This window comes from Podarcis gaigeae, assembly GCF_964106915.1.
Source record: "Podarcis gaigeae genome assembly, chromosome: 1".
Taxonomy (NCBI): Eukaryota; Metazoa; Chordata; class Lepidosauria; order Squamata; family Lacertidae; genus Podarcis; species Podarcis gaigeae.
The window spans coordinates 60,213,958-60,239,221 of record NC_139678.1 but is presented as its reverse complement, the minus strand read 5'-3'; the positions used below and the strand labels follow the sequence as shown (position 1 = coordinate 60,239,221).

Sequence of the window (25,264 nt, the reverse complement as noted above, 5' to 3'; positions counted from 1 at the left end):
GCTACTTCTATGTTTCTTAATTCACGTGAAACTTACTCAGTATATTTTTTTTAACTATGGAAGTGGCAGATAAAGTAGAATGGGTGGCTGCTGGAACTGGTCTGCTTACTTCCTTCTGTCAGTTTTCCAACATTGGCAAAATTAAAATGCTTGTAGTTGGAGAAGTAAACACAGATGGTCCCTAGAAATTCACACAACTATGGGGATGAACCTTGCTCCCTCTCCAGCTCCAAGGCAGAGGACAGGAGCGGACTTCTCAAAGAGGCAAAGCACAAGATTGGGGACAACACACTGCTCCCCATTCAAGGACTAGTTGCTTAACAAGGCCAGGCAAAAACTGTGAACGCAGAATAAATATGTTGTTGAAATGTTCCCAAATAAATTAACTTGCATTATAAAAAAAAAATCAGGAATCTGTTCTTTAACGTATTTTAACTGGGGCATAGAAGTGTAGTGCCAACATGTATCTGTATGGAATATATGGACAGGCCTTTCAATGAGGGCACGTCACAATGCACTGACATTATATATGCTCTGCCAAGGGCCAATGAAGGAGACAATGGAAAAGGCCCAGCAGTGGGTCCCTGCTGTATGTGTTTAGGGGGAACAGATTGTGCCATGTATTTAGAGCATTCTTCTCTTTCATGCACTTATCCTTGTTCCTTGGTAGCACCATATAACAGCAGAATACAGTTCCCAGCAAAGACAGATAACAGCAACAATAGATTTTTATACACTGCCCAGGAAAGCCTAATTTATGTGGGTATCAGTCACAAGAAAACAATGGAATCTGAACTATTTCCAGAACCCAATTCCTTAGGGATGGCCATGACGCCTTTATCATGCAAGATACATTTTAGAAATTACCTTGATTTACTGTAAATAAGTGGATATGTGGCCTATTTCAGATGCCACTTAAAAAACAGTAGACGAGGAAAGGTTTAACAAAACGATGCCATCATAATTAATGAACACTCAAAGACAGCACACTGAACAATGACAATGCTGATCAGCAATTTCTCTTATCAGTGCTCTGCACCCTCCAGCAGTATAATAATACTCTCTGTGTAATAGAACCCAAGTACATTGAATCAAAGCCCTGTCAAACCATCAGTCTCCCAATTCTAGAAAGAATACAATCCAAGAGGCTTTTATTACCGCAGAGAGTCCCATACCGCAAGAACATTAAGAGCTTTAAAGCTGGCCCACTTACCTTATCTCTAAAGATGTGGGCGTTTTGATATATGAAGTCACGATAGCTTTCTGTGCGTACTTTATCCTGTTTAAAATAAAAAAGATTTGTTCAGAGCACATTTACAGTTTACTACAGTGGAATAAAATGCTTTTGTCACCTTTCCAATGTTCCCTACCGTATTCCATTTTTAAAAAACAAACAAACCAAGTTTTGGAATTTTCTAAGCAGAGACATGTTTAACGGTCCTTTTAAAAAAAATAATAATCAGGAAGTAGCAAATTCATGACTAGCCTATTATGGCAACATTGGCAAAGTTAGTGGGTATAAATGAAATACTGAAGTTTTGTTGTTCCAAGATATAACCCGTCCCTTTTACTCATAAGGAAATATTTAATGTATGGTTCATATATATATCTTCCCCCTGTTTTTAAAGCACCGTACCAGGAATCAAGCACATTGCTTCTTGAGTGCAGTCCAACACAAATCTTATTGAATATTAGTACCTGGGGTATGAATGATTGAAGTCATATTAAACAAGAAAAGTAATATACTGCTTCTATTTGTAAATAAGGCCACTGGTCAGCTCTAGGTAGCAAAGCATGCTATTCTAGGAGAAATCTTATTTTCAGCAAATGCATATAAACCAAGAAAGGTACATAGCCAAGTGAATCTCAGAAGCTGTGCAATTCACTCTACAAAATGCCAAGCTCAGAAAAAGGCTCCAGTGCCCACTAAGCGTGACTAGAGATATACTGGTGTTTTTCCAGTTCGCGCACCTGAATTGATGTAGTACATCGGTACGTGATCTGGCTATGTAGCTTGTCTCTGCAACCAACTAACATCACTCCTTTTAATATGCGTAGGCAGGGAAAAAGACTGCCAGCAAGCCATATGCTTTGCTATCCCTGCGAATGGCTAGAGAACCAATCAGCCAAGCAAAGGTTTTTATTTTTAGCTCCTTATGACAGCGGTCAAAAAAAGAAGAGAAGGGAGTATAAAGTGCGCAGAGAACAGCTAAAAAAAGGCAAGAACCTTTGCTTGCATACAAATTGGACACTGCAGCACTAGATGCAATGCTAAAACGCTGAAAGTACAATTCTCTGCAGCAACCAATATTCCAGAGCTTGCGTTTGTAAAAGCAAAATAACAACTAGAGCTAGACTACCATATCTGTAAGCTTCTGTAAATTTAAAAATAAGAATTTGAGAATGCAACATGAAATGGTTGTTTATAAAGATTTTAACATGACCATTGGCCACAGTTGCTAGAGCTCATGGAAGTTGTAGTTCTGCAACATCTGGAGAGCCACAGGTTCCCAACACCCTATTCAGGGCTTTAGAGATCTAAAAGGACCACCTCTTGCATGAACCCAGGTGTTGTCAAGAGCTGCATCCATCAGGAAAGGCCATGCTATGCATCTCTGTGCCATGTGAGATGCAGAGAATGGAAACGTGGGATTGGTCCTTCCCATCAGCAGTGCAAGGTTTATGGAACTTGCTGCCCTATGATATCTATCTCACTGGACATATGCAGATAGCAAGTAAAAAGAACCCTGGTTGAATGGTTGAATGTGCATTTTATAGCACTTTGTGGTGTTCTTGATGCTATTTACTTTATACTATTGCTGGAAAATTGACCAGTTGCCTGACCTGGTATAAGGCAATCTAGTTCAAGAGTCTATGCTGCCTGGCAGCAGCTCCTCAAGGACTGGGTAAGACATTTTCCCAGTCCAACCTGCAGAAGCCAGGTATACTGTGTGCAAACTGTCCCATAACTAAGCTATGCCACTTAGTTATGGTCCTTGCCAATTTCAAATTGTTGTTTAATTATTGTTTCGCATCACTGATTGCAAGACATCTTGAGGATTCAACTTGGGTGGAAGGTGCAAGTTATAAACAACGCAAAACAAAACAAAACAAAACAAACAGCATTTCAGTATTGTTTACTGCAAACATCTGAAATGAAGTGATTCATTTGGGTCTCTTTTAATGCTCATTTTTGAGGATTAGGAGCTATTTATTTATTTGCGTCCACTACTTTGATGCTCTATTACGTGAGACTGCCTAAGATTAAAATTCTCTTTGTCTGTCACAAGAGCAGTCAACTGTGAACCTCTCAGACTTCCACCCTCACTACTTTTTGCTACCTGAACTTAATCAATAGATTTCCAACTGCTGTCTTCACTACATGCACGGCTGCTCAGGAAACCTCTAGTCATTTATTTTGGGGCACTGTTAACTCCTCTTTCCCCCCTCCATCAACCACTGCCCCCTCTGCTTCTGTGTAGGAATAATATTTCTACAGAGTAAAAAGGGGGAGGGGGAAAGACAGGGAATCCATTATATATGTTAAAGCCCAAATTCAAGTAGAAAAACAGACTATTTGCAATGCTGCAACAGCAAAAAAAACTGGCAAACCCGGGTCCTTGTGCAGAACAAATATGGAAGTGCTTGAAACATAAACAATATTTTCCATTTCAAACATATAAACGATAGTCTGACAAATCCAGTGTTAACAAGTCCGCCCTCCCCAACAATGGAAAAGGCATGTATAAACATTTAATCCTGCTTTCCCCTCCAAGATATATATAAAAAATTAACACTGAGTTAACACATCTAAATTAACGCATCTGAGACCATGTGGAGCTTAATCACCCCTTAATTGCACATGAAAGGCTGTAGCTGAATGGCATACCACATGCTTTGCATGAAAAAGATCCTATGTTCAGTCCTCAGAAGCTATATAAAGGGCTATATAGAATGGCTATTTTGAATCGCCTTTTAGGCTAAGTCATCTTCGTAAAGCGGTTTGCATATTATTTATTAGATTTATATACTGCATTTTATCAAAAGATTTCAGGGTTGTTCACAAGATAAAAACACAAGTAATTAAAACAAAAACAATAGCTTCCCCTTCCCCTACACACGTAAAATATTAATCAGCCAAAGGCCTGGTTGAAGAGAAACATTTTTGCCTGGCACATGATATATAATGAAAGCACCAGGTGTACCTCTCTGGGAACAGCATTCCAAAAATGGGGAGCACTGCAAAAAAGGCCAGTTCCCGTGTTATTGGACCTCACATGGAGGAGTCACATGAAGAACAGCCTCAGAGGATGACCATAGAGTCTAGGCACGTTTATATGGGGAGAGGCAGTTTTTGAGGTATTATATTAAAAAAATCCAGTAAGATTGCAAAACACTAAAACATAATAAACAAAACAGAAGTAGCAAAAATAACCATCAGATAAACCAACAGATTAATACTTCAACACCAAACTGAACAGTTTTTAAAAGATGGCAACATAAAGTTATCTATATGCAGACTGTAATAAATACAGTGGTACCTCAGGTTACAGACTCTGCTGACCCAGAAATAGTACCTCGGGTTAAGAACTTTGCTTCAGGATGAGAACAGAAATTGCACGGCAGCAGCAGCAGGAGGCCCCTTTAGCTAAAGTGGTACCTCAGGTTAAGAACGGACCTCCGGAATGAATTAAGTTCTTAACCCGAGCTACTACTGTAGGACTTCAGAGCTCTTCCAAAGACTTGCAAGTAAGGGTACTGAACATGTTTCTCAGGAAGGATATTCCAGAGTTGCAGGGCCAGCCTAGCAGCTCTCGCCGATGGATCTGATATTGGGGCCTCTGATGCCAGCCTTAAGGCTTGGGCATGTGAGTGCAGGTGGTGTATCCAATAGCCTTCCAGGTTATGGAAGTTAGCCCTTTAGGAGGACTGCAAGCCTGTCCAGAATCATTTCTGTTCTACCACCCAGATCAGCAGATTTCTTGACCCATGTTGTCTTTGTCTTGTACATTTGTTTACCACCATCTATCTCCAAGGTGCCCAAAACATCTGCTCAGGGCTTCTTCTACTGTCTTGGTACTGACAGATGAAAAAGAGCTGCAGGTCATCCACATACAGATGACAACCTCAGCTCAGACTTCTGGAATGTTGATCATATGCTAACTTGCTTTCAAGCATTCCTTGATCTACAATAATAAGCCGGGAACCTGGGTCCTCCAGATGTTGCTGCTCTGCACTCCTCATCACCCCTGACCACGGGCAATGTTGACTGGGAGTGATGGAAGATCGAGTTCAACAGCACCTAGAGAATGACAGGTTCCACTACCCCAATCTTTTTCGTATATATTGAAGATCTAAACCTACAATAGGCCCTGCACATAAATGAATTGTGTAAGCAGGGTTCTACAAGACCCAGAAGGAAGAGGTGGAATATCTTCAATTGTAACAACTGAGTAGTATAAGAGCAAAGAATAACATAGATCAGAATCTAGAGTTCCAGTGACTTAACAAAACCTAGCATGTTAAGTCTGTGAGCCAGTGTGGTGTAGTGGTTGACTCGTAATCTGGTGAACCAGGTTCGCATTTCCGCTCCTCCACATGCAACTGCTGTGTGACCTTGGGCTAGTCACACTTCTCTGAAGTCTCTCAGCCCCACTCACCTCACAGAGTGTTTGTTGTGGGGGAGGAAGGGAAAGGAGATTGTTAGCCGCTTTGAGACTCCTTCAGGTAGTGATAAAGCGGGATATCAAATCCAAAACTCTTCTTCTTCTTCTAAGTGCTTTCAGTTTTGTGGGAATGTTCAGGGTGGCAGGAGAGAATATATTGTTTATTAATATCCTTCCTAACTTGCGCTAGCAAGTTCCTTTACTTAGCAGAGTGCATTCCCCTTTAAAGAGCAGAAAAGTAGTTGCAAACTCACGCAAGTTTCTTAAGACAATACGCAATTCAATCTGGCTTGTCCAGACTGAAATGTGTTCTAATTTCCTGGTAAGACCCCTTGAATCCCTCCTAAAAGAATAAAGACACCACAGTCTTGTTCATAAGCAATAAAATGAAAGTTTACTCACGATCAGGCAGAGCAGTGTGATCCCTGAAGGCAGGCTTAAGGCTTAAAGTTACAAGCATATACAAACAGGTTTACCCCATATGTGGGTTGACCTAATGACTGCAGTTAGCAGTCCAGGAAGTTTGCAGGACAAAAGGAAGATGGAAAAGAGGAGAGAGATTGGCAGCATGCCTTGGCCTTTTACCAGGTCTGGAAAGGTCACGGCCACCCACTAGTCACATGCAAGGAAGGGCGCTCCAGGCCGGGAGGAACAGGAAGTTTCGACTGGCTGGACCAAAAATTCCCTTGAATGTCCACTCTAGAAAAACAAGGAATGTTGTACTTGACTGGTGTCAGTGGGTTACATCCCACAAGTTTCGCCTGCTACCTAATCCTACGTGGATTTTTCTACATTACAATTATATAGAATAGATATGTTGTTGGATCTTATTGTAAAACCCCCACGAAATAAAATTCTGATAACAGTGATATAACACACACGGGTTGTTGTTTTTAAATCTCTTGAACAAAAACATTTCTGACAAAGTTATGGATTGTTCTCATGAACAAAGTACATTTCAGGCCAGCAGTACTTTCATTTTTCTGTTTCAACCACCTACTTTTATAGCCACCAGGATCTACCATATCCAAATGAGCCGAAAGTAATTATATCCAAAGTATCTTCCATTATGGAGATAAACAGAATTGACCGTTTTCATTCCTGGCCAAATTGTTTTGGTGCGGCACTGCATCCCTCTGCAGGGAATCTACAACCCTTTACGAGTGGCTTTCTGGACAGGGTAAAGGAAGGCTAGACTGTGCATGTCCCTTTGCATCTTGAGCCTGGGTGCTTATTCTTCCATAGTGTTTCCCCCTTCATGCTTTTATTGTGAGTTTTCAATTTTATTTTTTTACCTTTGCTTTCAACAGAGCAACACCCAGGAAGTACTGTCAGGGTTAAAAATGCAGCTAACTATGCTGCAGTGTACTTATGGACAAAGCCCCATGGCTTCCATCTTTATGGCGAGAAAGACATGCTTCTACTGGTTTGCTGACCTTTATCATCTCTTCATGGATCCCGTAGTGGCCATATGAGCTGAAGTAACCATCTTCCTCATCCTCTTTTAGGTCCGCAATGGCGCCACTTCTGACTTCTGTGTTCATCACGAAATCCTGGGCAAATTGTCTGTAATCAATTTGGAACAGACCCTTGAGACACGTTAAGGAGACCATAAAAAGGAATGCGGGGAGGGTGTGTGAAGAGAGAAAGCATGCACGTTTCATGGGGCTATCGTGGATCTGAAGCATGCTGAAGCTCCCCCTGCTGGCTGCTGTGCAGGATGCCGCAGCGTACAAAATTTGTATTCTCTTTGCGTGCTAGCCTCAGTATTTTTCCACGTTTCAGATTCCCTAGAACTCATGATTTGGAATCCTGACTTGCTATTTTCACAAGATACCTTCAAGATAAAAAGCCTTCCACATCAAGCCATTTAAAGTAGATGCTATCGTTAACCTTAAAAGCCACAACTATACCAAGGAGGATGCACTTTTGAAGGTGTTCTTAAAATGCAGGCAAACAAGCAGAGAAGCCAGGGATACAGATCCCCCAATTACCCAAATGGTATAGTACAAGATGTCCTTATTACGTATAATTGAAAATAATTAGCAATAAAACAGAAAATGATCTTTCAAGGACAAGCAATCGGCTATAGGAAAAGAAAAGGCAGCCATAAAAAGTACCATGTTTTCAAAGTGACTGTAGTATGCAGCTGGAAGAACAGCTCACTCACTTTAACAGCGCAATCCTACAGCAGCAGGGGACAAAGGATCTGCAGCAGAAAAAGTGCCAAATTCAAAGCCCTGCTGGTTTTATGCAGCTACAGCAGATGATGGCAAGGGGACTGGACTGGCATACCCACACCCCAAGAGAATGTTGCCCGAGGTCATTGGATCCAAAGAACACGGGAGGGCTTGGGGTCCCCAATGCCCCCCGATCTACTCCAAAACACCTTTTTGCTGTCACCACCACTGGAGAACTAATGACAGTATGGTGGCCATTTCCATGCCCACCACGTGAAGGCGTGTAAAAGTGATTCTCATTCACCATCCATGGACCTCCCTCTCTGTAGAGAGAGAGAGAGAAGGTCCACATTTTAGGGATGAACAGTCCATCACTCTAAATGCTTATTTGCTTTTTCATTGTTCATTTTTCTATAATACGTTTAGACGTTACTGCAGCAGTCCAGATTCTGTAAAGCCATTCTGAACCTGATGTGGCAATACTCCCCTTGCCCCCCAATTTATTTGCTGAACAAATCTGAAAGCAGTGAGAAGATCTGCTACCACTTCCAAATCAATGCCTAAAATGAAAGGTTTTAAATAGCCTAATAGAACATTTTTAGGTTGTGGAAATAATAAATATCTACTACTTTTCCTGATTAGATTCTGGGATGTGTTCTAAATGATCAGATATTCCCTATATATGTGTATAAAGTCTGCCAGTGGAGCTCTAAATCTCCAACAATTCCTCTGTGTTGGTGAATATAATTACTTTGTAGAATTAATTTCTCCATTAAGTTCCAGGCTTTTTGCAAGAGAAGGGGGCAATAAGTTGAAGAGGAGACTAGAGTAGCTGTGATCAGTGCATTATGAATTGAAACCATAGATTGTAGGAACAGCAACTACACCTTTCACTAGGAAATACCTCATCAAAACACTTAATTTTGGAGTTTCAAGTAGAACGTTTTTAAACAGCTTCTTCCAGTGGTGTAAAGTAGACATGCTGGTTTAGAATCTGGTTAACCACAGAGGTGGGAGGCCAATTAAAATGGTCAACCCCTAGAGACTGATGGATTGAAAGGGATTTCTGATGCCTCTGAGGGATTTTCTAACTCACATAGCTGGCCATTCTGCTGATTGCCTGATCACTTCGGTGCTCCACGGATTAACGCAGGTGCTCCTAAGGCCTTTCCCCCCCACGAATGATTCCCAAAAGTTCCTTGGCTTACTGACGAGCTATGTTTATGGTGCCTGGTTGATCTTGCTCAGTGCCATCTAGGAGAGCCTTTCACATCATGGTCCTCAGAAAGTTACAAGCCATGGAAGCCCACTGTGATCTGTTTGTGAAGAACTTTGCAGATAAAATTGTTCATATCCATTTTGACTTGGACTCCAGTTTGCCAGTAGAGTAAGGAATCTGTCTGGCGGGCCTGGTGTGACAAATCCAGAGATTTGGGTTACAAAGGCCTCAGCATACACCCAGCTCGCCCTCTCATTTTCATCTGATCCTAGGGAGGGAGCTGAAAGGCTGAATTGTGCTGTAACTCTGAAGGACTGGATAGGCTGCAAAGAAACTGAAACTTAATGCAGACAAAACAGAACTATTTGTAGGTTGACTGTGTGACTCAGGACTGAGTTCACAGCCAATTTTGCATGAAGTTTTTTCTCTGAATGACCAGGTATGCATAGTTGGAAGATAGGGAGGTATTCCTCAATCCAGATCTCACATTTGTTACACATGGTGTTGGTTACTAAGGGTGTTCTTTTTCATGCTTTGGCTGCTGTGCCAGGTATAGTCCTTCCAGACAAAACAGGCTTTGCCTTCATCATTCATGCTCTAGTGACCGGCAGTTTAGACACATGTAATTCTGACAGTCTATGCGAGGCTATTCTTGAAAAAGCATTTGGCACTTAAATTACTGCAAAAATCACAAAAGTCAAAATGCTGGCATGAGCTAGGTGTTTTGATTCTATCATGCCATTGCTATAGGCTTAGTTAAAAGCACTAGTCTAAATTTTTAAACCCCGTAACAACTTGGGAACTGCCTTCTGTATGTTCGTTCCCGCATGTACCAATTGTCATCTGGGGTCCTGCTGCAAATCCCTCAAACTTGGAAGACAAGGCTGGTAGGCCAGCTAAAGGTAGGGACTGTTGTGGCTCCTACCCTATGGAACACCTTGCCAATAAAATCTATCAGGCCCCATCACTATACTGCTTCAGGCAGCAGGTGAAGGCCTGGTCTTTTTCTACAAAAAAGGTATTTCCGTACTTGTGTTAATTTTGCTGAATCGGCTTTTAGGGATTATACCTGTTGCTCCATTTCTTCTACTTTATCTTAGCTGCCTTGGCTCTCCTTGGATAAACAAGAGAGGTAGATCTTTTAAAAACTAAAAATAAAGTAAAATGCATCTTTCCCCTCTACATAACACCTCAGGAAACATGATGTGTAAATCCCTCATTTATTTATTTATATTTTAATTTTAATTTCGCGCAAGCGCTTTCACTCGCCTTCTTCTTCTTCTCTAACAGCAAGCGCCAAACATTACTTCCAAATCCCCCATTTATAAGAAATTTTAACTTTCAAAATAGAAAGAGTACTGCAGGAACTGCCATGTCTGTGACATCCCTACACTGTGGAATAGGAATGGCAGCTGTATTATTTGTTTGCAGAATCCTGCTTGCCAACAACTTAGCCGGAGATTCGGTCTCTCTGTCAACACATATATCTGAATTTCATAAGGAACGTACTAACCTCTTTCTAATCCATTCAGATGAAGCATCATCCTGCTGAGTTTCTAGTGGCCTAAGCACTAAAAGATGCTTCAGTCTAATAGATACTAGAGTAAAAGGCTCTCTGGCTAATACCTCATTTTTTGAAGATCTTCTTGGGCTCTGGCCAATGCTGCTTCTGCCAGCTTTGCTTTGTGCTCTGCATGTTTCAAACGCTCAATGGGAGACGAAGTCTCAGTTAGTCCATTAGAACAAAAGATGTCAGTGGAGTCAAGGAGATCTTCTATATCTGGAAATGAACCAAGAGAATTTATCACACAGTGTGCAAATATTAAGAGTTACTGAGTGTTTGGGATCCAAATAACTGCATGGCTTGTTCTGTACGCCAATAAGACTATATTTATTACTACATTTTGTAAGTCTATTTATATCCCATCTTTCCTCTAAGGTGCTCAATCTAAACATAGAATGCCATCTGTGTTCATCTGAAGATATGAGAGGTTTTTCTTCGCCTAGAATATATCCGCCCTTTAAACCATCAGTATATAAAGTTGCACATTTTCATCATCTATAAGTATACACATTTAAAATTAAAAAGAACCCTACCAAACTGGAGTAAGAGGTCATCTTCCAGGACAGGCTTCAGATATTTCTCTTCCTCCCAAGGAAAAGGGGTACTGATTGAACTAAAATACTCTACAGTTGGTTTCTGAAATAAAAAAATGAATATTCTGTATAACGTTCTTAACATGTTTAAACTATGCTTAATGTTGTAAAAATATCCTTATGGTCACCACAGAAGGAAAATAATGAAAAAGCCTGGTATCAGACCTTAACTCTAACAAGTATTAACTGAGAGCTTGGGCAAGTAACTGTACTGTTCCAAAATGATGAATCTTTCTTGCTATTTGTACGCTAGACCAGCCCAATCCATTTTGGCACCCACCTGAGGTAGATCCCAAAATGGTGCCCCCCATTTTGGTGAGGGAAGACCTACAGCAGGAATAAGGGGATATGTGGAAATTGACATCAGAATCTGCTGTCCTTGAGGGTTCTTAAAATTGTATTCAAGCCCTACCAGTAGCATAAAATGACAAAAAAAGTATATATGATACACATTTGCCATACATTCTACATTCTGAACAGAACCTTTCTCTCTCCCAATTGCACATCTTACCATACCCAAATCTGCAGCCTCAATATATTTTACATGTACAAATTTAACTAGACAAATTGTAAGAATGAAAACAATGGATAGTAATTGCATGTTTAGAAAAAAGTGCACCGTTTTCCTCATAAACCTATTACTAAACTTTAAACCAATGCTGACTAGCATGGCTTTGAAGAGACATAAAGGTAAAGGTAAAGGTGACCCCTGACCATTAGGTCCAGTCGTGACCGACTCTGGGGTTGCGGCGCTCATCTCGCTTTATTGGCTGAGGGAGCCGGCGTACAGCTTCCGGGTCATGTGGCCAGCATGACTAAGCCGCTTCTGGCAAACCAGAGCAGCGCACGGAAACACCGTTTACCTTCCCTGCCGGAGTGGTACCTATTTATCTACTTGCACTTTGCCGTGCTTTTGAACTGCTAGGTTGGCAGGAGCAGGGACCAAGCAACGGGAGCTCACCCCATTGCGGGGATTTGAACCGCCGACCTTCTGATCGGGAAGTCCTAGGCTCTGTGGTTTAACCCACAGCGCCACCCGCTGAAGAGACATAGCATAGTATAACTTTAGTCAGATAATACTTGGTAACTTACTTCCAGCCTAATAAAGTTCACTAGCTTGATGTAACCATAGAAATCGAGTTCTAGAAAAGAGAGAGGAAAACAAGTAGCATGTTTGGTCAAGCTGAAAAGTCAGTCAACATTTTAATCTATTTACCACTGGAATTCAGACATGGTTGTTTTTTTCTGCTGAACTATTTTATTCCATATTATGACCTCTAGTCTGTTTTTTTTTAATATCACCCTATTATGACCTCTAGTCTGTTTTTTTTTAATATCACCCTATAGAAGACTGCCAAGAATATGCCATCTCTCTTACTGGCTCACACTTACAATACATTTGAGTGTTTTCTGTTGTAATAGCAGGCAGTTTGCCACCACACAAAAAGTATTTCATAGCTCACAGATACCATTTACTATAGTATTAAGCAATTTTCTTGTAGTCCAGATCCAGACATCTTTCTCAGGCTCAAAAGTTCCAGTATGTATACAGAGCTAATCCACATAGACTTGATGACACACCCATTCATGTACATGGAACTGTAGACTGCTTATCTTTAGCCTCCAAGATCTGTTGAGTGTCTAACACCAACAATCTTGCTTGTCACACCCAACATGGTAGATTTTGCATGTTTCTGTGTTTGGCAACTTATACTGTAGTGCTAATGAACCAATCTTTTATGTAGATTAAGAAGCTTCAAATAATGCTATTCAGCTTCGCTTATTCTCTCTTTCTGCTTCACTGGATAGAATTATTTAAATCATACTGAAACAGAACACAATAAGACATTCATACACGCACTTAAAACAGTTTAACTAAAGACACTTAAAGTATACGTAAAATCGTTTCCCAGTGCTCTGAAATCTGAGTTTTATTTCACAGGTTAATACTCATTCATCAATTTGTAAAATGTAAACTTGCAGCAAAATGCAGAAATAAACTTACTGTATTTATGAGCCAGATTTCCAATATTGAACCCATGATCCGATGTACAATGGCAAAAAGCATCTTCAGCTGAACTGAAAAATCTTGGAAAACACAGTTCAAATGTTGCAGAAATTGTTCATATGTTATGTTAAGCTTTTAAAATATGACTTTGACAGCAATAGAAAACAAACTACAAGCTCCCGAAAAGTGAAAAAAAATCTAGCTGAGTAGATAGTGGTTTGGGCAATTATCAGTAGATTGCGCCCAGGAGTATAAAAGTGAATAATAAATGTTGAATAGAAACTGGAAACATATTATTGTATTGCAGTAAAAACTTAAAAAATTAACAGGAAAAAAGCAAGGAGAGATGGATGGAAACTAATGGCATTTAAGAACAATACAGTTCAGCAGCTGGCTGCTGCCTGTGCTCCTCTCTTGCTTGACAAACCCTTCCCAGAGTAATCATTATTCCCATTTTTACTGTTAAACAGCTATTCCCCTGCACAAACCCATCCAACTTTGTGGAAGTCATTAGAGAGTTATAATGGTGGCAGTTAACATGAAAGTGAACAGAGAAGCTGACCAGTTTGCCTTTATATCAGGGATGGAAGTACCTGTGCCCCTTCAGATGTTACTGCAGTGTAACTCCCATCATCCCCAACAACTTCAGCCTCCCATCCACATTATAGCAACAAGTATATAACTTAGAACTTTGCACTCCTTGGATTCTTTTGTACTGACTTAGACAGCACCAGCACCTCTCTACTAAAAAGGGGGGGCGGCTTAAAAAAATACAACAGAATGCTTTGACATCTATTATATCTTTGGGAGCTGAAGGCATTTTGTAAGATGTCGTCTTGCTTGCCAGTTTAACAACTATTTGGATTTGCAAGGGATGTCGCTCCGTGGCACAAGATCCTGGATTCCACCCAATGGATCTCCAGGCAGGGCTGGGGGAACGACTCCTGCACGAAACCCCTGGAGAGCTGCTGCCAATCAGTGCGGACAAAGCTGACAATGGTCCGAGTCAGTGTAAGGGCAGCTTGCTCCGCATCCTATATAATTACTGTTGTTGGAAGCTGCTGCTGCTGCGGGCGGGCTCCACTAATGCAGGGGAAGGGTATGAGAAAAAGATGCAGATATACTAGGCGACGGGAGCTGATGGAGCCACTGCTGAGATCAAAGCAAGAGCTGAGAGGCTTGTCGGGGTGGAGACTCCCCTCCGACCCGGGGGCACGAGGCAAACGGAACCGAACCTGTCGCAGAAGAGGCACGAGGCCAGCGCGGGCGCCTTCGACTCGTCGTCTTCCTCCCAGGCGCCGTCGCTGCCGCCGTCGTCAGACGAGCAAGGCTCGCTGTCCGGACCATCCCCTGCCTGCATCTCGCCTGCGATGAAACGAGAAGAGGGATGAGCCGCGGGGCTTGGAGGTTCAGCCCCGCCGGAACCTTCGGACGGAGGAAAAAAGGAACCTACCAATCACCACAGCTGCCCGGGAGCTCATGGCCGGCCAGGAGGGTCCTTGGAACTCCGCCCCTCTTCCCCGCGAGGCGGACTGGAGCACGTGTGGCTACAGAGAGCACCCAAACTTCCGGCTTGGCGCTTCCGGCAGCTAGAAGGCGGGGCGTGTGCGAAGCGGGGGGAGGAAAGGGGGGTCTACGGCGGGCCTAGTGAGCCAAACTTGATAAGTGCGCGAGTGTTTGCTTCGTTTTGTACCCGCGGCGGGATGTGAGGGGAGGCGCCGATAAACTGCCCTGCATCCCTAACTCTTGAGGATTATGAAGTCAGGCGGGCAGCGGAGGGGGGCTGTTTCCATGGTTTAAGTCCACGACGAGAGAGATGACCGTTGAAAGGAAGGCCTGAGGCGGCCAATCTTACGCATAAATTGCTAAAATTTAGAGGTTTAATGAACGATTTCCCCGCTCCAAGCCTTTAACTAGCTTGCGGTTAATTAACATTGAACCGCAAACAGCGACTTGAAAGAGCTCGTCCAATGAACGACGTCGGCTTTTCGTCTGGTAAACGTGACAAAAGAAATCCCTTATATACTCTATATAAATATACTACGACTTCATTTTAAAACTGTGTATCAGAAACAAATACCTTTGGGTTTTCTGTTGCTGTTAATAACATAGCTGTCAACTTTTCCTTTTTCTTGCGAGGAATCCTATTCCAAATAAGGGAATTTCTCTTTAAAAAAGGGAAACGTTGACAGCTGTGGTTAATTAATCAGTGTTAATCTGCAGTGCTGGTTCGTATGACATGTTTGGTGCTTTAAGATTGGTTTGTGGCGCACAGCAAAACTAGAAACATAATGAATTGAAAGAAAATGTTTAAAAGGTGGACAATAGGATCCATGGAGGGGAAGGTGGGAAGTCCAGAGATTTGGAGAAATCTCTAAATAGGGATATGTAATTTGGATTGTTCTAATTCTATATTTGTAAAATAAAATAAATAAATATATATGTAAAAAGAGATGCTTGAGTTGGGGCGGCACCTTCCCATTCATATCTGGTGACGAAACAGGATGGCACTGTCCCTCAAAAATGCCATCTAAGAAGAGGAAAGGAATTCCTGCAGCAGGGCACTTTCCCTCCCCCCCCCTTCTTGAATGTACACTCTAAAATGGAAGACCCAGCAGTATGAGACCAGGCTTATAGCACACAGTCAACTCAAGTGAAGGTGACGATCTTCTTGTCATTGCCCCAGTCCAATCCTTGAAACTACAGTCTGTAAAGAGGAAAAAAAGAGACACTCGATAAGTAGAACAGGAGGAGAGAACTGCCTTCTACTGAGCTCATTCACAGGACTGTTAAGCATATGCAGCGCCGGGGTGCAAAGATCCATCCGGCGCCCCTAGGTTGCCCATAGTTGTTGACCTTTCTTTAGAGGAGGGGGACCCCAAAGTCGTTGGCTTCTTTAAAAGGAAATAGTTGTTTACCTTTAGAACGGTTGTGGGACACAGGGACTCACAGTGCCAACCAAAAGGGGTGCCAGCACCCCACGCACAGGGTCATACGAAGGGTGCAGGTTCCATGCTGGGGGGGGACAAAATGTCACACACAGTCGCTGTGCTGTCCACCCGCTGCCTCCCCCCCACATGGCGGTTAATTGTTTTGGCTGCGTGCACATCACCCGTAGCACCGTGTAACTGTTGGTTTCTGCTTCCTTCACTGTGCAGCGAAGTGCTTGTCACGAGACAGTTTACATTCCACAGTCAGCGTACTGTTGGGCTTCCCACGGGAAACGGAGACTGGATGTGACGTACACTGGTTTCCTGTTTTTCTCAGTTCTCTCTGTGTTTCCGAAGAGAGAGGATGCTTCTCTGCTCGCAGCAGAAGCAAGATGCATGTATGTAATCTCTCAGCTTTGAAGTGTAAATAAAGTAATGTAGAGTATGTGGCACGTACTGCTCATTATTCCACTGCGTAAAAGACTCTGCAAAAACAACAGTAACATCATGGCCACTGTGCAACGCATCCTGTTGCATGCGCCAAGCTGCGGGTTCCTTTGCTGGCTCTTCTGCTGTTGGCGCATGCTCCCAGCGCCATCCAACGTGGGGTGCCAGTGCAGAACGATGGGGAATGCAAGTGGCATCGGAGGCAACATCTCTGGACAGGATTCGTGTGCTCCTATTCGTTGGGTTTTGTTGCTGCCTTCGGTGATGTTGATGTGCGGCAGATCCCACCACAACATTACATGGCGCTCTGGGCGTGGCACCAAAACAGTTAGCTGCCGTGCAGTTGGGGCAAGAGCCAACAGCCGAGCGGAGCCGAGTCTGTTGGAGCACCATGGGCTCTTCTGCTGCTGTGGATTGGTGCGAGTTTGGGGGCGAGCGTTAGAGTCTGGAGAAAAGCTGCCTGCAGCAGAAGAGCCTGCAATGCTCTGACAGGCTCTGTTCCGCTTGACTGTCAGCGGCTCTTCCCCAGAATCCAATGCTCGGCCCCGGACTCTCGGCCTGGTGTCCCTCAAAGCCTGGCACCCTGGTGCTGTGCACCCCTAGTTCCAACGGTTAAGACTGTCCTGTTCCTGTATAGGATATAGCCGGTGCCAAATTTATGTATAGACTAAGTAGGCTGAATCCTAGGGCCACTAAATCTAGGGGGGCCCGCCAACCTGCCCACTCCCTAGCAGGCAACCTCCCCTCTCCCAAAATTGCAAACCCAATACTTCATGTGAGGGCAGGGAAACTCAGGCCCAGCAACTATGAGACTCAGGGCTTGCCAGTGGGGGCCCAATTTGAAGAAGTGGGGCCCAACTTTAGTTTTTTTTTCATAGGGCCTCAGTTCACATCTAGATTGCCCTAGTGTGGAGGGTTTCTTAAAAGCGGCCCGCAGGGCCCAATTTGGCCCAGTTGTTCCAATTGCCTTAAGGTCAGCCCTGATGAGTCTGTACAGGGGTTGGACTGAAAAGCCCTGCACCTTCTAGGTCCCTGGTGTCACTATTCAGAGTACAGACTCAAGGACTTGTAATGGATATAAGGGGAGGGCACTTATTGGAAATCAGTTTTGTCACCTCCCCCCACCCCAAACCCCGGGACGATGAGCCCAGCCACCTTTTATTCACAGTCGTGTAAGCACTACACTGCAGCATTGCCATAAAGCTGTACGTTCAACTGCTGAAATACCCAGTATGTAGCAATGTTACTGCTTTATGGATGAATTGTATTTAATGGACTGTATTTTTGGAATTATCTAAGAGCCACCAATAGGGAGCTCTAGAATCTGACAGCTAACCCATTGCGTACTACCAAACAGTGACCCCTATTGCTGAAGGGGGTGGCCTGTCCAGTTGAGGATTGTGTTGCAAGTATGCAAGAATGTGGTTATCCTGCCATTGTCATCACAGGGTTTGTTGCTGCTAGACGTACTACCCCTCTCCTAACACCCCATACACAATTACATTCTAGGAATTTACCTATGTTTCAAACCAGCACAGAGTTCATATTAATCACAGAGAGGAAATGGGAGAATCACGATAGTTGTGTGCATTTGAGTACATTGCACTCCCATCTCTTTGGGAAGGGAGAGGTTGAAGGAAGAATGGAGAAGGTGCCTGGATCCTATTCTGAAATGTCACTCACCCCTGCTAGTCAATAATTTTTCTTCCATTACTTGCTGGGGGCGGGAGTGAAGCACCAGTTACAACAGTGATAATCAAGTTCCTAGTGGATACTGGTTCTGTAGTGCTGGGAAGACAAGTGTAGATTGATTGGGTTCTCTTTTGCAGTTGATTAGTTGTGCCAAATGTTTTGTTGTTTGCTATAGTATTCCAAATTCATATTCATGGTGCAATATATATTTTTGGAGGTGTGCAGTTATTAACTTGTTTTAGCATTTTGAGTTAGTTTTAATGTCTAATTATAGGTGCTATCCATTGCCCTGTGGTTGACTGTGGAGGAATTCACATCTAACCTTTATTGCTACTTTGAGACTTTTCTTCCCTGTCTCTTGAATATTGTAGTGTGTTATATAGGCATATGGGCATAGAAAGAATATCTCAGATAGTGAACTCTATATAAATGATGGATTGAACTGCAACCCTATATAAATTTAAATGAGTGCAGGACCCATGGATCTCAGTGGAGGGTAGTTCTGACTAGAGATGTATAGGATTGCACTGTCACTGTAGTATCTAGCAAGCATGGCTCTTAAAACCCAGAATGAATTGATCATGTTAAAGCAAAACTTACAGTAAAAGGAACTATGAAAACACCAACAACATTTAGTTTTGATCTCTTGTGGTTACTTTTTGTTTTCTTAATCATACTACATTTTAAATGTAAAAGAGCCTTCTGTAAAGAGAAGAGAAAGTTTTACCAGACTTTTGTTACAGTCTTGGGATTGTGGCAGTCTGGATACATTTTATATTGCTTTGATGAATTCCTGTTGCCTTAATGGGAAAGCAACAGCTCCTTACAAAAAGTGGGGAAAGCTATAGTTTAAGCTTATTTAATTCAACTAAATTGAATTAATTCAAGCAAATTATACTTTAGAAAAAGCTGAAGCCTCTCTCTTCCTTACAAAAATACTAATTCTCTTTACACATGCATTATTTCCAGTTTTTAAAAGAAAAAGGAGGGGACTGTTAGAAGTATTATATGTAGTAGTTGTGTGCAAAATCTCTCATTCTTCATATTGGCTTCTTAAAAATTAGCCAGCCAATCAAAAGTCCCTAGACCGACGCTGTCTTTCTGAGTTAATCCAAGGCCAGTAAAAGGATAATTTGATTAAACTGAGACCCTAATTTATTTAGCTTTAGTTCTGGATCAAGCTTTCCTTAATAGAGTGCTGTCGTCTTCAATTGTTTGAGGCAAATTAAAGTGACATAAATACCATGGGACTTTTTCAATCTGATTAGTCAGCTAACTTGCATCAATACTACCCCAGCCATCAGATGCTGGCGTCCTTCTTTTCATTAGTCTTACTAACAACTGACAAGCTCTCCTTGAAGAATGGGCACCCACGCTGCCACGTCGACCCCCACACTTAACCCATCATCCTTCCTCAATGGGTCCCGTTTGACAAGGTGCCCACACCTTTCTCCACTGCTGTTCCCCAGACAAAGCTAAATATTGTTTTATGAGCTATCAATAGCCTGTTAATCCCAAACAATTTCACAAATCCACTGAGCACTCAAACTGATTATAAACATTTGTTCTTTTAAGATGCTAAATTTCTGCTGGTTTATTTCCTCTGTTCTCTTTCCTCACCATGTGATGCCCAGATCATTGTAGCTGGAAAGGAAAGCTTCAAATACGAAAGGTAGGCTGCCCTTTATTGCTGCATTTTGCCAATGAGCACCAGAAAAAGTAACTTCTTTGAAGATAGAATATCATGATATGGGAGCAAAGATTTAACAAATGCAAGGAGGGCTTTTGATACAAACTCACTGTCTTTTCAAGTGCCAGCACAGTAGGATTCTATTTGCAAGGCTTTCTAATTGGAGAAAAGTTCCATATTTATCTTAAAGGGGTCTGAAGCATCAAAATGATCCTTACCATTAATGCAAATGGCAAGTCTGTTATACTATAGATTCATTTTGAAAACAAGTTTTATATGTGGAGGTGTAAAAAATACATAGTTAGAAACAGTGAACTCAAACATCAACTATATTCAAATATTGACTATACTTAACCAATGCACAAACCAATAAATGGAGCAAGGTGAACATGAGAGATTACTCCAGAACTCTTCAATGTCACAGGGTAAATTATGTAAAAAAAGAGATTTAGAATAACGGCATCATCAATGGCCAGGGGTGGTCCATAGTTCAGTGGTGGAGAACATGCTCTGAAAACAAAATGTCTCCAGGTAGAGTTTGGAGTGGTTTGGAAGGGTCCAAAAACTTTTAGAAACTTTTAGCTGGGTAGTAGGAGGCAATTTCATATGTTGCTTACTTCAGGACAGTTTTCAGGGGCAGCAAATTATCTGGCTACTACCGTAGTTCTTTTTCAATGTTAGAAGGAGAAACACTAAGGCAAAGTTGAGCAGTGCATAAAACCTGAGCTCATGTACATTGTAACAGGAAGCTGTATAAACAAACAGGATATAATCCAAAACTAGTTTAGGCCAGATACTTGTGTCAGTGGTGCAATCTTGTACATGTCTGCTCAGAAGTAACTCCCATTGACTTCATTGGGGCTTTCTCTGAAACAAGTGAGTCTTGGATTGCAGCCAGGTAGAGAAATCCAAACCCCCTTGTCCTGGACTGGAGGGGGGTTGAACTGGGTGGAGATGTCCTTCCACACAGCTCTCTCTGCTAGGCTGGCTTCTCATCAGTGTGGCACTCCTGTTTCCACCCACTGAGCTTCTTGGTAGACAGTGGAAATCCCAAACACGGGGCATTCTGGAGGCAGGGCTGGGTGAGCCCAGGGTCCTTTGGATCTCAAGCTGGTGTCATTGCTGTTGTGTGACAGCATTAGGCCTGGTTGGTGCTACAGTCTTCCTGCACTCAACTTCCCTGGCCACTGTTCACAGCAGGACTGCAGATGTGGTGGTGACCCCTCTATTCCACAAAGCCCCACTAGCAGTGGGTAGTGGGAGGTTTGAATTGCAGCCTAAATAATCTTTTTTCAAGTCTGTGGTCTTATGGGAACATGGGTATCTACCCAGTGCTATGAGTACTTCTAGTAGAGATGCAGCTTATCCACTGGCAGCTTCTTTTAGGCACACTTCCCTGCAATTTGTGGTCAGTCCCTGCACAGCACAGTTCTTTCCATTCTTTCCACCTGCTTCCTTGTGCTCTGAGGCACATGTTAAATGCAAAGCAGTTAGAGCTGCACAAGGCACAACTAGTTTTCAAGCCAACCACCACCACCACCAGCAGCAGCAGCAACAACAACAACAACAATTTTATTCTTTCTAGCCCACCCATCTGGCTGGGTGTCCTAAGCCACTTTGGGTGGCTTACAGAATATATAAAACGTAATAAAGCATCAAACATTAAAAACTTCCCAATACAGGGCTGCCTTCCGATGTTTTCTAAAAGTTGTGTAATTCTTTATCTCCTTGACATCTGAAGGGAGGACATTCCACAGGGAGGGTGCCACTACCGAGAAGGCCCTCTGCTTGGTTTCCTGTTACTTCGCTTATTGCAGTGAGGGAACCAACAGAAGACCCTTGGAGGAGCTCAGTGTCTGGGCTGAGTGATGGTGGTGGAGATGTTCCTTCAGGTATACTGAACTGAGGTCATTTAGGGCTTTAAAGGTCAGCACAAGCACTTTGAATTGTGCTTGAAAACACACTAGGAGCCAATGAATATCCTTTAGGACCAGTGTTATATGGTCTCGGCGGCCACTCCCAGTCACCATTCTAGCTGCCTCATTCTGGATTAGTTGCAGTTTCTGGGTCACCTTCTAAGGTAGCCCCACATAGAGCACACTGTAGTTGTCCAAGCAGGAGATAACCAGAGGATGCACAACTCTGGCGAGACAATCTGTGGGCAGGTAGCCAGAGTAGCAAGTGGAGCTGGTAAACAGCTGCCCTGGACACAGAACTGATCTGCATTCCATGGACAGCAATAGGTATAAATAGGTCAAATAAAGTTAATATGTTGATTTCACATTTAAAAAATTGCTCTAACAGAAAAGTTGTGTTTGTGTTGGGAAAAATAAGAAACTAAGATACCTGAACTTGTTTTTGTAACATAGTGCCACTGTTATGCAGATGACACCCAGCTCCATTTTGTTGGGAATTTGACATAAGATTCTCACCTAGTGGAAGTTGCCCCCAATTCTAGTCACCACACAGAAGCAGCTTAAGATCCAAATTAGTGTCTATAGCACGGGTATCAAACACAAGGCCCGCCAGACCTCGTCATGTGGCCCGTGTAGCCGCCACTGGCCGCCAGCCTTCACCTTTTATTCTTGCTTTTTTTTTTGACACAAGAAAGCCGCCTCTTCAGCGCATGCGCGGCCGCCTACAAGCCAGAGAACGTCTGTCCTCTAGTGGCGCCGGCCGTTCTACACAGGAAACCTCCTCTTTACATGCATTCAGGAAACCTCCACTTGTTTTTATATTGAGTGGACGCATAGTCCTAAAGATACAACCGCCCCTTTGAGGGTGACCAAACTGCTGATGCGGCCCCCGATGAATTTGAGTTTGACACCCCTGGTCTATAGGATCACAGTCATATAATATTTTGAATAGGACCAGGGCTGGGAAAAGGGGACACGGGTGGCGCTGTGGGTTAAACCACAGAACCTAGGACTTGCTGATCAGAAGGTCGGCAGTTCGAATCCCTGCGACGGGGTGAGCTCCCGTTGCTCGGTCCCTGCTCCTGCCAACCTAGCAGTTTGAAAGCACACAGTGCAAGTAGATAAATAGGTACCACTCTGGCAGGAAGGTAAACAGCGTTTCCGTGCACTGCTTTGGTTCACCAGAAGCGTCTTAGTCATGCTGGCCACATGACCCAAAAGCTGTATGCCGGCTCCCTCGGCCAATAAAGCGAGATGAGCGCCGCAACCCCAGAGTCGGCCACGACTGGACCTAATGGTCAGGGGTCACCTTTACCTTTACTAGGGCTGGGAAATACCAGTTTTTCAACATCGCGATGTATCACCATCCAAACACCACAATATAGTGATACATTGTGATGTTGAAAAGTGGAGAAAGGAACAAGCTGCATCGGGTCCGGGCCCAAGAGGCGCTGGATTGAAACCACCTCAGCTCCCTCAACGAAATGAGCTCCATTGTCCATGTGCCTCACTATCGCATTAGCAGTGTCAGCACTAGCAGCAGCTTCTCTACCTCCTCCCTCCTTGTGTCACCTTTTTCAATAAGGGCTGCCAGGGTCCTTCTTCAGAGGCAGACATTCTGAGTGGGATGGCCAGGACAATGCCTGTGTATCGAACTTCTTCCCCATCCTTACTCTGTCCTTGAGAGGAGTCACTGGTTGGTACCATACTAAACCTGCTCTGAAAGAACTGTACAGTGGTACCTCGGTTTAAGAACAGCCCTGTTTACGAATTAGTCGGTTTAAGAACTCCACAAAACCAGAAGTAGTGTTCCGATTAGCGAACTTTACCTTGACCTAAGAACAGAAGCTGAACAGTGGAAGGACACCAGAGGCAGGAGGCCTCAATTAGGGAAAGCGTGCCTTGGTCTAAGAACTGTTTTGGTTTAAGAACGGAGTTCCGGAACAGATTAAGTTCGTAAACCGAAGTACCACTGTACTGGCTTCCAATGTGCTTCTGGTCTGAATTCAAGGTGTTGCAAATAACCTATAAAAGGTAAAGGTAAAGGTACCCCTGCCCGTACGGGCCAGTCTTGCCAGACTCTGGGGTTGTGCGCCCATCTCACTTAAGAGGCCAGGGGCCAGCGCTGTCCGGAGACACTTCCGGGTCACGTGGCCAGCGTGACATCGCTGCTCTGGCGAGCCAGAGCCGCACACGGAAACGCCGTTTACCTTCCCGCTGGTAAGCGGTCCCTATTTATCTACTTGCACCTGGAGGTGCTTTCGAACTGCTAGGTTGGCAGGCGCTGGGACCGAGCAACGGGAGCGCACCCCGCCGCAGGGATTCGAACCGCCGACCTTTCGATCGGCAAGTCCTAGGTGCTGAGGCTTTAACCCACAGCGCCACCTGCGTCCCAATAACCTATAAATAACCTATAAAGCTCTTCAATTACTTGGATCCTAATACTTTTCTTGTAGAGTCTTGCTCATGATTTAAGAGGAAGGTACTTTTTAGTTCTCTGAAACTTAGGAATGATTCATCCAGCAACCACAAAAATCCGACCAAATAGAAATAGATTGCTTTCCAAAGATTGTGATCCTGTTACAAGGATGGATATCGCAAAGACTTAATTTGTTCCAGTGTTCAGGAACCTGGGACTTAATTCCAGAATTGTTTCAACTCTAGAGATGAGTAGCTGGAATAGAATCTAAGCGTGTGCCACAGCCTGTTCCATCATATGTAAGATTCCTGGCATGGCTTCAGCCGCAGCACCTCTCTACTTAGAAACTTAGCATTGTATGGGTGCTTCCAGATGGGGGCCTAAAAACACAAACGGGTCATTCTGCTCTGATTTTTCTGTGTGCACATTTGGCACATTAGCTTCTCCCCATTCCCCTTTTTTGTCCAGTCATGGATAGTTGTTGATCTTCTACTGCTTGCTGTAAACACCAGTGGGCAGAACTTGATGAAAAGTATCTGCATTATGTTCTTTTGTCCTTTCCCTCGGCCATTCTTCCTTCACTCTCTCTATTTCCATTCTGGGCATGCATGCACCTATCCAAGTCCATTTTTATTTTTTTAAAACTGAATTATTGTGTAATAGGAATATTTACTTGTATAAGACTGGCACAAGAATAATAAAAAGGTCTTGCACAAGTTTCCTAATTATTATTATTTTTTAAAAACAAAACAAAACCTTGATCTACGTACTGTAATTACCACCTTCAAGGTAATCTCTTGCATGTACTGTGGGGAAATCTTGAGAGCGCAGTTCTTCCAAACTGGGTTGCTGAGATTCTGATATGCCTTCAGCACACAGGAATTGGTGGAAATAGATATGCTCATATTTCTTGAGCTGCCAGGAGGGGGAAATGCCATCT

At 43.2% G+C, this 25,264-nt stretch overlaps 1 protein-coding gene across 1 annotated transcript in view; it reads right to left on the bottom strand.

The window, feature by feature from the left end:
• The window catches only part of PRMT3 (protein arginine methyltransferase 3), a 59,522-nt gene extending 44,144 nt beyond the window's left edge, over nt 1-15,378 (bottom strand). Inside the window, exons 1-8 of the mRNA XM_083754386.1 lie at nt 14,684-15,378; nt 14,466-14,595; nt 13,228-13,310; nt 12,315-12,364; nt 11,163-11,265; nt 10,692-10,845; nt 7,103-7,232; nt 1,214-1,279 (exon numbers count right to left, since the gene is read on the bottom strand). Coding sequence (XP_083610512.1) covers nt 1,214-1,279; nt 7,103-7,232; nt 10,692-10,845; nt 11,163-11,265; nt 12,315-12,364; nt 13,228-13,310; nt 14,466-14,595; nt 14,684-14,711 — 744 coding nt within the window. The 5' untranslated portion in view covers nt 14,712-15,378. The remainder of the gene's footprint in view (nt 1-1,213; nt 1,280-7,102; nt 7,233-10,691; nt 10,846-11,162; nt 11,266-12,314; nt 12,365-13,227; nt 13,311-14,465; nt 14,596-14,683) is intronic.
• Between the last annotated feature and the right edge of the window lie 9,886 nt (nt 15,379-25,264).